Source organism: Urocampus carinirostris, chromosome 19 (genome assembly GCF_059441175.1).
Source record: "Urocampus carinirostris isolate Australia breed hairy pipefish chromosome 19, RoL_Ucar_1.0, whole genome shotgun sequence".
In the NCBI taxonomy this organism is placed as follows: domain Eukaryota; kingdom Metazoa; phylum Chordata; class Actinopteri; order Syngnathiformes; family Syngnathidae; genus Urocampus; species Urocampus carinirostris.
Genome location: NC_142367.1, coordinates 647,501 through 660,304, shown reverse-complemented (window position 1 = coordinate 660,304; position 12,804 = coordinate 647,501). Strand labels below are relative to the sequence as shown.

The following is a 12,804-nucleotide window of genomic DNA, read 5'->3' as shown; positions in this document are numbered from 1 at the left end:
ACAAACGGGATCGATACCGGATACACAAGCGGGATACCGGACAGAGTCAAAACACAAGTCTTGCAAGTGCAGAGGTTCGATGACAGACTGACCAGGAGTGAATGAGAGCAGTTTAAATAGGAGGGGAGCAACCGTGACAACTTTAGTATTTTGTCGTATTATTATGTAGTATTTCTTTTGAATTTGGTTGTATGTCCATAGCACGATTTTCGTTCTGTATCTTTAGTATTTCTGTAGTATTTTTGTAGCACAGTATTACTGTAGTTTTCCTTGGTAGTATTTCTATCATATTTCTATAGAAGAATATTTATCGTGTTGCTGTAGTTGGATTTTTGTCAGTATTTATGTTCTGTAGTAGTATTTCTGTACTAATATTTATCTAGTAGTGTTTTGTACTACCGTATCATAATAGTACCTTGACAAAATTTTCTAAATCAAAGTGTGTTCATTCTAGGCATGACATTGCTCGCATCCTGTAATTTTCTGCCTTTTACAATAAACTATAGGAATTAATCTGATTGTATCCCACATTTGCTGCATTGACAAAGCATTTTCTCATAAAATACAACTTAATTTGGAGGAGAGGATTCACACCAGAAAGTATGAAGCCGAGTTTATTAAAACGATGCCTCTTTCGAGTAAACTGTCCACTGGCATTTTGTCCAAGACTTATGGTACAATCAAAGTAGACATGCAGAAGTTTAAAACACAAAAGCCTTTACGTCTTAATGTTTGGTGTAGCGGTGCGGGGTCTAAAATTTATTGAATGGCTCAAAGAGTCATTTAAAAAAAAATTCTGACTATCAACTGGGGCTGCAACTAACGACTCGTTTAATATCTGACTAGTCACAGACTGAAAGGATTAGTCGGATATTTGGATGGTTACTGATTTTTTCTTAAATTTAGCATGAAGTGGATTTAATTTAGTGGCAAGTGCTAATTATCTTCATTACGATTTTTGAGAAGGGACTGCACAATACACAAAGAGGTAAGTATTAGTTTCAGGAGCGAGCAGCAGCAAGTCAACTGCAGGAGAGAGAGTGGGAAAGGTGAGAGGAGAGAGAGTGGGAAAGGTGAGATGGCACAACATTCATTTGGACAGGTAACTTAAAATTAGTTTTACCTGGTTATATCAGTATCAGAAATTATTTTCCCCCCATTTTATTAACACTCCACTAATTGAAACATGAATATTTTGTTTGTTTGTTTGTTTGTACATGATTCAATTGTTTGTTTGTTTGTACATGATTCAAATTGAATCTTTTCTTCCGGCGCCGTCACGAATGGCAGCCACTCCAGCAGCTCCCGTGTTATTTTCGATTGTTCTCGATTGTTCTCAGCTCAGGGATGCTGCTGGAAATGTGAATTTTCCTTCGGGGATGAACAAAGTATCTATCTATCTATCTATCTATCTATCTATCTATTTATCTATCTAGTGGTATTTTTGCAGTATTTTTGTACAAGTATGTTTGATGTAATTCCCAAAAACTATTGTTGTAGATTTTTTTTCTAGTATTTTCAGAATGGTATTTTTGTCATATTTATTTTGTATTTTTTGTAATATTACTGTAGTTGTAGTTTTGTAGTATTTCTGGGGTAATTTTTTCGTAGTAGTATTTTATATTATAGTATTATCGTGGTCGTATTTTTGTAATATTTCAATACTCTTTTTTCTTTTCAGAAAGAAAGCAAAATAATATGTGATTTCCCTGTCTTAAGCACTATATTTGATATTTAGTGCTTTGTTTTTAGTTATAATGGAGGATTTTAGTTGTATTTCTGTAGAAATATTTTTGTTTTAGACACACAGTGAGCACGGCGACGCAGTGGTTAGCGCGTGTGCGGCACAGTTCTGAGGTCATGAGATCGAACCTCCTGTGTGGAGTTTGCATGTTCTCCCTGTGCTTGCGTGGTTTTCCTCCAGGCACTCCAGTGTCCTCCCACATACCAAAAACATGCATGTCAGGTTAATTGGCCGATCCAAATTGTCCCTCGCTGCTAATGAGTGAGTGAGTTGTCTGTCCCTGTGCCTTGCAACTGGCTGGCAACCAGTTCAGGGTGTCCCCTGCCCACTGCCCGAATCTAGCTGGGATGGGCTCCAGCACCCCCGTGACCCTACTGGGGATAAGCGGTGCAGATATGGATGGATGGATGGATGGATGGATGAGCCCTAAACAGCTGCTCAGTTCACGTGGGCTGGCTCTGGAAACCACTAATTTAACCCCACCCCAGGTCTGACAGCCTGCCCACTCCAGTAGAGGGAGGGACTAGAGGCGGGGCTTGATACTTTTGAGAACGAACCGAGCGGCGGAAGGGGGCAGAAAGCAAACTTTTTATTGCAAAAGATTCCAAAACAAACCTCATTTTCCTCCACGCTTTATTTTCCCGCGAGAAGAAGCACAGTGACACAACAAGTCCACGCTAAGTAAACTCTCTCTTTTTCCTCTGGCATCTGTGCTTCGGTTTAGGATGCAACGACTCATCCACGCGCGGTCGTGACCGGAATAAGCATGGCGTAAATGCTGGCCCGATTCCCACGCGTGACTTTTCTCGTTATGTTTTGTTTTTGGCACTCTATGTTCCTTGAGATGTTGTCTTTGCATGTAAACTTTTGGTTTTGCGACTTGACTCACGCAAAAGACACGCCATGCTCCGTGTCACTATTCCACGCATACGCGCACGCACAGAGGACTCATTCATGCTCTTTCTGAAATTGTGTGGCGTCACAATTGATGGTGGGGGGGAAAGATCTCCGAATTTATCTAGTCAAGTCATGTTTATTTGTATAGCCCTTAATCACAAAGAGTCTCAAAGGGCTGCACAGATCACAGATGATTTCAAACCACAGACGATTATTACACCATTCCCTGATCTAAAACCTACACGAGGGCAAGTAAAAACTAAAAAACCTCAGGATGAGTCAAGTCAAGTCATTTTTATTTGTATAGCCCATAATCACAAGGAGTTTCAAAGGGCTGCATAGACCACAGATGATTGCAAACTACAGACTATTATTGCACCATCCCCTGATCTAAAACCTACAAGAGGGCAAGGAAAAACTCAAAAATCTCAACATGAGGAAAATGAAGAAACCTTGAGGAGGGGCTGCACATGAGGTAATCTAATTTGCAGAAGGAATTATTCTATTTATTTAGCCGATGTGACGTCCCTGTCACTGTTGCCATGGCGCCCAATTGGCCCCGCCCGTGTGGCGCCAGCTAAGGCTTATTGAGAGATTGGCTTTCCGTCTACTTAAGCTCAGTGCTCTCATTTTTCCTTTGTCAGTCTGTCAACGAACCTCTGCCCCGCAAGATGTGGGTTTTGACTCTGTCCTGTTTCCTGTTGGCATTTCCTGTCTGGTTTTGTTCCTGTTTATTTTTGTCCTGTTAAATATCGGTTTCCAGTTTTGTTCCCGTCTATTTTTTTCCTGTTTATTTTTCTCTCCAGTTTTTGTTCCCATCCAGTTTTTCCAGTTTTATTTCGATATCTCATCTCATTAGCCGTACCGCTTATCCTCAGTAGGGTCGCGGGGGGCTGGAGCCCATCCCAGCAATCATCGGGCAGTGGGCAGGGGACACCCTGGACTGGTTGCCAGCCAATCGCAGGGCACACAGGGACAGACAACTCATTCGCTCATTCACACCTAGGGACAATTTTGGACCGGCCAATTCACCTGAAATGCATGTCTTTGGAATGTGGGAGGAAACCGGAGTGCCCGGAGGAAACCCACGCAAGCACGGGGAGAACATACAAACTCCGCACAGAAAGTCTGGAGCTGGATTTGAACCCACGACAGGTTCCCATGACATGAACTGTGCCGCACAAGCGCTAACCACTGCGCCGCCGTGCTGGCCCTTTTATGTTTTTTATTTGTCAAAAAAGTTTCTAATATACAATAAAGTGTGTTCCACTTCATGATTGTGTCCCGGTTATTGTTGATGCTTCACAAGAAACTACAGTTTTATTTCCCAGAGACCGACGAGATCGACACCAATTGCCCAAGCAGATATCAGACAGATGGGGTCGATACCGGACAGGACGGGAAGACATGATTGATATTGAAACAGGATATCGAAAATAAACAGGACAAACAAGACGGGAACGAAAACTGGAAACCGATATTAAACAGGACAAAATAAACGGGAACAATACTGGACAGGAAATACCAAAAGGAAACGGGACCGAGTCAGAACCCACGTCTTGCGGGGCTGAGGTTCGTTGACGGACTGACAAAAGAGGAATGAGAGCCCTGAGCTTAAATAGACGGAAAGTCAATCTGTCAATGAGCCGCAGCTGGCGCCACACGGGCGGGGCCAATTGGGTGCCATGGCAACCGTGACAACTTCTCATTTATATTTTTTTTCTACTCGTGTGTGACGTCAAAAAAAAATCTTTGGTGAAAGGTTAGGCAAAAAAGAGGAAAAATTGTACTTTACGGTCACTTTGAGTCTCCATAGTTCGTATGATGATCTTAAGCACTCGTTTTGGGTTGCAAAACAGAATACAGTGACATCTAGTGGTCAAATAACACACACTGTCCCTTTAACTTTTATATTAGGGCAGTAATTTTGTATTATAGTATAACTGCAGCCGTAATTTTTTTGTATTTCTGTAGATGTATTTTTCAATTATTTCCATTGTAGTATTTTTGTAGTATTTTTGCAGTATTTCTGGAAATGTATTATTGTAGTATTTCTGTCATAATATTTCTTCAGTAGTATTTTTGTATTATAGTTACATGATTGTGTTATTCTTGTAGTACTTCTCTATAAATATTTTTGAATTGTACTATTTTTTTAGCATTTTTGCAGTATATTCATAGTAGTAATTCTTTAGTATTCTTGTATTTTGGTAGAAGTATTTTTGAATTATTTCCATTGTAGTATTTTTGTTGGATTTCTGTTGGATTTCTGCAGCGTTTTGGAGTATTTATGCAAAAAATTATTTTTCTACATATTTCTGTCGTAATATTTTGGTAGTCGTATTATTTTCATTCTAGCATTTTTACAGACATCATCATTGGTGAAAAAGATCTCAGATTTGATCTCCTTTACAGAAGGGCTCATTCACATGCTGTTTTGATGTAGGTTTGATGTCACAACTGTTGCACAAGATCTGTCATTTGATTTCCTTTTCAGAGGGAATTATTTTAGTTGTTTTGATGGATATGTGACGTCACGTTTGGTGCAAAATATCTCTGATTTCATAACGGCTCTGAACATTGACAAATGTAATATCACCCAGAGTGACTCAGTCAAAAATTTAGGTGTCATATTTGACCTCGATCTGTCCTTTCAAACACACGTTAAGAATATGACTAGAACAGCTTTTTTCCATCTTCGCAACATTGCTAAAATTCGCCCTATGCTGTCTCAGTCGGATGCGGAGATTATAATTCACGCGTTTGTTACCTCCCGTCTCAATTACTGTAATGCACTACTTACTCTCTGGTCTCCCGTAGTCCATAATCAAAAGCCTTCAGCTGGTAAAAATGCTGCAGGGAGGCTTTTAACTAAGACAAGAAAGTTTGATCACATTACCCCGATTTTATGTGTATTATAGCTCTGTATTAGTTTCCCTCATGTAGGTTTTAGATGATGGGATGGGGTCATAATAGTCCGTATTTTGCAATAGTCTTTGATCTGTGCAGCCCTTTGTGACTCTTTGTGATTAAGGGCTATACAAATAAACCTGACTTGACTTGACTTGTTTGTCAACGAGTGTGCCGTGAGACCTTGTTTGGCTTGCTGCAGCAATTTTATTTTTGTAAAAATAGCATTTCATTGTTAAGTATGTTTGAGCTTTGCATTGATGGGCCGAGTCACTGAACTTTTATCCATATCAATGGAATAGAATAGAATATGTCTTTGGAATGTGGGAGGAAACCGGAGTGCCCGGAGGAAACCCATGCAAGCACGGGGAGAACATACAAACTCCGCACAGTAAGTCCAGTAGCTGGATTTGAACCCACACAGGAGGTTCCCAAGACCTTAGAACTGTGCCGCACACGTGCTAACCACTGCGTCGCCGTGCTGCCCTTCTAAAGACATGCATTTCAGGTGAATTGGCCGGTCCAAATTGTCCCTAGGTGTGAATAAGCGAGCGAGTTGTCTGTCCCTGTGTGCCCTGCAATTTTCTGGCAACCAGTTCAGGGTGTCCCCTGCCCACTGCCTGATGATTGCTGGGATGGGCTCCAGCACCCCCGCGACCCTACTGAGGATAAGCGGTGCAGCTAATGAGATGAGATGAGAATAGAATATACCTTTATTGTCATTGTTACAAAATGGGTTAACATATTGTGACAACGAAATTGGGTATGACACTCCAGTTTCACACATTCACAGTGAGATAAAAAGCCAAAAAGATAAAGGAACAGAGAAGATAAGGTTATAAAACAATGAGGATAAGGCTATAGTTATAATTTACATGATATTTACACAAGAAATGTCGGCATGTAGGATGTTACATACAGTTGGTATCGTAATACAGTTGGTATCGTAAGGGTTGTGCAATTCTGCATTTCGTGCAAAAGTCATCATAGTGCAAAAAAAAATAGTCAACATATGCATTGGTGCAATCATAGTCATCATAGTGCAGAAAAAAATGGTCCACATTGTGCAAGGTGAGCAGTCAACAGGTGCAAGAACACAATAGGTGTCAACAACATATTTTTTTTTCTTTTTATTGTCAAGAGGTGTTGGGCAGACCCAAATGCGGGACACAAGAGCTGTAGTATAACCCCACTAGAGGGGGACGTTTGAATAACAACAACAAAAGTCTGTACTGGCGAGAAGGATGTGTGAGACCGAGACACCTGAAGAGGAGATCTTGAGAGGGAACCTTGCAAGGGAGAAATATAGAGGAGTCTTGAGGGGAAGATATGGGACTACCTTTAAGGAAGATGGCTTGGGTGGGCAATCATGGGATGGAAATGGAACTGGAGGAGAAGATTTGTGTGGTGGGTCTTGGAGTGGGCAAAACTGGAACTCAGGGAAGAAGAAGGTCATGGGAGGTGAAGCTTGTCATTTAAAACACCCAAAGAATATACAGGTACATTGAAATATGTGAAACAAAAAGCAATAGATCAACAGTCTTTAAAATTGAAAGATTGAATGTATTCTGCTTCAGAGCAATCAATATCATTAAAATAAGTCCAAATTCGGCTCACATTTCTGCTTTTTATACATACAGTACTTTCTTTCTTTTTTTCTTGTATACCTCATTGAACACCGTTATTACCCAACAGCTATAGAGCCCTTTCCATGCTTGTCAACAATTGTGATCTATTGTTGAAGCAGAATGGCAGTTTATAGCAGCTTAAAGATAGGAACAGCACAACATAGCACAAAGTATGTGCTATCAGCAAGATAACAACTTTATTTTAGTTATTAAAGCCAACAACTGTCATGGTTACTGATGCAAGGCACCTGTGCCCGTTCCTTTGGCGCCAACTGCCTCGGACTCTGATTGGCCCCCTGTCACTAATTAAACCCTCGTCTTTCTGTCACCTGTTGTCAGTCCGTCTGCAAACCTCAGTTCACGCTAGGCAAGCTTTTCGACCCTGACTCACTCCTGTTTTGGCCCCCGTCTGTTTCCTGGCTTCGATCCATTTTCTGATCTCGACCACGTTTTTTGCTCTCCTGTCCCAGCTACTGACCTGTTTTTTCCGCACACGACACCGCCATTGCTCGCCACGGAAATACCACTTCCGTGTCTGAGCAACCTGGGACCAGCGATCTCTGGATCGTGTGTACAATCCTTTCCCTTCTTCCCAATAAAACTGTGAGAAACGTACGCAAGTGGGTCCTGTCTCTGTTCTGGTCTTGACAACAACAACAAAAATAACATTATTTTGATCAGCACTGGATTTCTTCCTTTAAAGGTATTGGAAAAAATATAACATGGCTTTGAAAATGCTAGAAATGTTCTTGAAACTGGCCATGTGTACAAACCCTGTGCAAAATAGTAAATATAACAAATAGTATGAGCATTTTGTGAAAAACATTCAATGGTCAAAAAAATCTAACAAAAGAACTAAACGATTCCTAACAGTTTGAAATCACGGTTTAACAACCAACGTTTCTTTTGTAGAAGGATGCTGCTGCTGCTCCTACTGGGCGCCACATTGGCAGCAGGGGTCGAAGGACAGCAACCCTGCCTAGTGATCAGTGAGATCAACGCCGACAACCCCAAGCTGGACACCAGCGAGTTCGTGGAGCTATACCACACCAGCGGTCGGCGCTCCCCACTCGACGGTTACACCCTGGTCTTCTACAACGGCAAGGGCAACCTGGCCTACAAAGTCCTGGATCTGCAAGGCCACAGCACGGACGAGCGGGGCTTCTTCCTGGTGGGTTCCAAGGACATGCTTCCCAAGCCCGCCATCCCGCTTCCTCCCAACACTGTGCAGAACGGGCCGGACGACGCGGTGGCGCTCTACCACACAGCGGCCACCCGCTACGTCGACAAAATGAATGTGACCGCCGCCGGCCTGCTGGACGCCGTGGTCTACAGCACGAGGGGGACAGGTGGTGCAGGGGTCCTAGCTCGGATCCTCACTCCGGGGGAACCCGCCTTCTTGGAGGACGAGAGCGCCCTGGAGGGGGACGAGTCCATTGAGAGGTGGTTTCCATTCTTACTAGGGTTGCAACGATTAGTTAACGTTGTCGACAAAAATCAAAAACAGAAATAGTGAATGAATTCCAACTTGCCTTGGTAGGATTCAAATAACATTCAGGCCAATGGAGTTTTATACTCCTATAATTAACAATAAAAGAGAGCTTGAGCTTTATGCCACACTGCCTTAAAAAAAAAATGCAGTGCTTGTTCAGTGTTCGCTACACAGTAGATTATGATATCTCCATCTCTTCCTTCTGTTTAGTTTGAGAGGGACCACTTCTCATTTTATTGGGATTCTGTTGGTTTCCTTTCCCTTTTTTGCCCATATAATGGATCCCGAGAAAGTCAGTGATAAAGGGAAGGAAAAGTGGATCATGTTGAAGAAAGAAACGATTGCCAAATACAGATATAGTGCACAAGTTCCTGCCATTGAAGTGTAATGGAAGGTAGAGTAAATGGTTTAAAAATGTTTTATTTTTAGCTTTTTAAAAGTATATTTATCTTAATGCCACGACCAGAACGGAGACAGGGCCCACTTGCGTAACGTTTCTCACACTTTTATTGGGAAGAAGGGAAAGGAGTGCACACGCAATCCGGAGATCGCTGGTCGCGGCGTGTAAGTTGCTCAGACGCGGAAGTAGGACTTCCGTGGCGAGCGATGGCAGTGTCGGGAACGGAAAAGAGACAAAAGCCAGGAGAGGAGAGTCGACGTGGTCGATAACAAAAATGGATCGTTATTCGGGACGGGAGAACAGACGTGGTCGGGATCAAAACAGGTCGTAATTCTGGACGGGAGAGCAGACATGGTCGAGATCAAAACAGATCGTAACGGGAGAGAAACAGGAGCAAAAAAACAGATGAAAAAGGACTTGTCGTAAAAAAAACAGATTTGCAGACAGACCGACCAAACGGGGACTGACTGGACAGAGTTTAAATACTGACAGGGAGCCAATCTGTCAACAAGCCCCAGCTGGCGCCACCCGGGCGGGGCCAATTGGGCGCCATGGCAACCGTGACACTTAAACTACATAATAAAAGGTGCGATGCGTTGTTAGAGGTGTCCTTAAAAAGTTGAAAATTAATTATTTTCTCTATTAAGTATATGTTAACAATGCCCAACTGAGTTCAAAGAGCCTTTATATATTTGTTTCCATCGCACCGATCTGCTTTTTCTCTTTTACTTTTATCGCGCATTACGCTGGAGGAAAAGAGAAGGGGGTTGGGGGGAGTGCCAGCCTGCCCACTCCGGTAGAGAGAGGGACTAAAGGCGGGGCTTGATGCTTTGAGAACGAACCGAGCGGCGGAAGGGGGCAGAAAGCAAACTTTTTATTGCAAAAGATTCCAAAACAAACCTCATTTCCCTCCACGCTTTATTTTCTCGATTAAAGAAGCACAGAGTGACATAACAAGTCCACGCTAAGTAAACTCTTTTTTTCCTCTGGCATCTGTGCTTTTTGGTTTAGGATGCAACAACTCATCCACGCGCGGTCGTGACCGGAATAAGCATGGCATAAATGTTGGCCCGATTCCCACGCGTGACTTTTCTCTTTATGTTTTGTTTTTGGCACTAAATGTTCCTTGAGATGTTGTCTTTGCATGTAAACTTTTGGTTTTGTGACGTGACTCACGCTTGCGTCGATTTCCTCCGGGCACTCCCCCACATTCCAAAAACATGCATGTCAGGTTAATTGGCCGGGCAAATTGTCTCTAGGTGTGGATGAGCGAGTAAATTGTCTGTCCATGTGCGCCCTGCGACTGGCTGGTAACTGGTTCAGGGTGTCCCCTGCTCACTGCCCGAGGATGGCTGGGATGGGCTCCAGCACCCCCGCAACCCTACTGAGGATAAGTTGTGCAGATAATGGATGGATATATATAATATATATATATATATATATACAGTAAGACCTCGGTTATCGCGGTTAATGGGGACCAAAACCACCCACAAAAACTGAAAATCTGCCCTATCAAGGAGAAAAAAAAAATAATCTCATCTCATCTCATTATCTGCACCACTTATCCTTATTATTCGCAAGCGAGCCCCTAACCCGCGGCGCGGGTACTTTCGGGCGCGATACGCACGACACCGCGACGGCCTGTCGGAAGCGCAGCAGAATGCGCGTTCACGCGAGGGGGGGGAGGATTTGGGCACAACACTGGCGCGCGGTTTTGGTGAGGCTTCTGCTTCACTGCTGTAATGCATAATAGTCTTTGAGATCCTGTCAGCAAACACGAGCTTTAACGTGCGCCACGAACCATGCTAAGCCGGGAAGGCTCTCGACTTACTCTGGCCGTACTGAGTGTACTGGTAGCCCACGGCTGCCACTGCTGGGTCCACGCGGCTTCCGCTTCACCGCCCCCTAACCCCCACAGGTCCCCCCTACCCCTTTCCCCCCTATCGAGGGCCGTGTAGCGCCATGTGAGCCATCGCGGCCCGAGCGGGAGACGTGACGTTGGTGACTTTTTCATCCGCGTTAATAAACGCATTTTGTAGAATACGATCGCGCTTTATTGTTTAAATAAACGCATTATATAGACTACGATCGCCCAATTATTTTAATTAGCTCGCTTTATGGTTTCAATAAGCGTATTGTATAGAATACGATCGCTTTTGTCGGAAGCGTAGCAGAATGCGCGTTCACGCGAGTGGGGGAGGATTCTGTACGGGAGTCGGATTTGGGCACAACACCAGGAAACGAGAACGGCGCGCCTTGCTAGGGTCGTCGGCCGAGGGGGATTTTTTTTTTTTTTACCATTACAGACCGCGAAGCTCTGAATCCGCGAACGTCGAACCGCGAAGTAGCGAGGTCTCACTGATATATATATATATATATATAGAGAGAAATAATGTTAATATTTGGTACAGTTGCCTTTGTTTGCAATTACAGAGGTCAACTGTTTCCTTTAGTCTTTCTCCAGGTTAGCACACACTGCAGGGGGGATCTTGGCCCGCTCCTCCATACAGATATTCTCTAGATCAGTCAGGTTTCTGGGCTTTCGCTGAGAAACACGGAGTTTGAGCTCCTTCCAAAGATTTTTGATAGGGTTCAGGTCTGGAGACTGGATGGGTCATGCTAGAATATACTGGACTGTCTCAGAAAATTAGAATATTGTGATAAAGTTCTTTATTTTCTGTAATGCAATTAAAAAAACAAAAATGTCATACATTCTGGATTCATTACACATCAACTGAACTATTTCAAGCCTTTTATTATTTGAATATTGATGATTTTGGCTTACAGCTGAAAAAAACTCAAAAATCCTATCTCAAAATATTAGAATACTTCCTCAGACCAAGTAAAAAAAATAATTTTATAACAGCAAAACTAAATCAAACATTTGAAAATGTCCATTGATGCACTCAGTACTTGGTTGGGAACCCTTTTGCACGGATTACTGCATCAATCCGGCGTGGCATGGAGGCAATCAGCCCGTGGCATTGCTGAGGTGTTATTGATGCCCAGGATGCTTCGATAGCGGCCTTCAGCTCATTTGCATTTGTAGGTCTGGTGTCTTTCATCTTCTTCTTAACTATACCCCACAAATTCTCGATGGGGTTCAGGTCAGGGGAATTAGCAGGCCAATCAAGGACAGTGATGCCATGGTCAGTGCACCAGTTACTGGTGGTTTTGGCACTGTGGGCAGGTGCCAGATCATGCTGGTAAATGAAATACTCATCTCCGTAGAGCTTTTCAGCAGATGGAAGCATGTAGTGCTCTAAAATCTCTTGGTACACAGTTGCATTTACTCTGGACTTGATGAAACACAGTGGACCAACACCAGCAGCTGACATGGCTCCCCAAACCATTGCTGACTGGGGGAACTTCACACTGGATTTCAAGCAACTTAGATTTTGCTCTTCTCCAGCCTTTCTCCAGACTCTGGCGCCTTGACTTCCAAATGAAATGCAAAACTTGCTTTCGTCTGAAAAGAGGACTTTGGACCACTCTGCAACTGTCCAGTGCTTCTTCTCCATAGCCCAAGTCAGACGCTTCTTCCGTTGTCTTGAGTTCAGAAGTGGCTTGACCATGGGAATACGGCTATTGTAGCCCATTTCCCGGACACGTCTGTGAACTGTGGCTTTTGATACCTGGACTCCAGCTTCAGCCCACTGTCTTTGAAGCTCCCTCAAATTCTGGAAGCGGCTCTTCTTCACAATTTTGTTAAGGCTGCGGTCATCTCTCTTGG

At 43.3% G+C, this 12,804-nt stretch overlaps 1 protein-coding gene across 2 annotated transcripts in view; it reads left to right on the top strand.

Moving 5' to 3' along the window:
• Window positions 1–2,282: 2,282 nt before the first annotated feature.
• LOC148346836 (uncharacterized) overlaps window positions 2,283–12,804 on the top strand; it is a 32,745-nt gene continuing 22,223 nt past the window's right edge. The window contains exons 1-2 of one of the 2 annotated variants that reach the window (XM_088324090.1): window positions 2,283–2,425; window positions 8,092–8,622. In XM_088324090.1, coding sequence (XP_088180216.1) covers window positions 8,096–8,622 — 527 coding nt within the window. In that variant the 5' untranslated portion in view covers window positions 2,283–2,425; window positions 8,092–8,095. Of the gene's footprint in view, window positions 2,426–2,974; window positions 3,117–8,091; window positions 8,623–12,804 lie in introns of those variants that run through there. The other variant, XM_088324089.1, reaches the window with a different exon arrangement.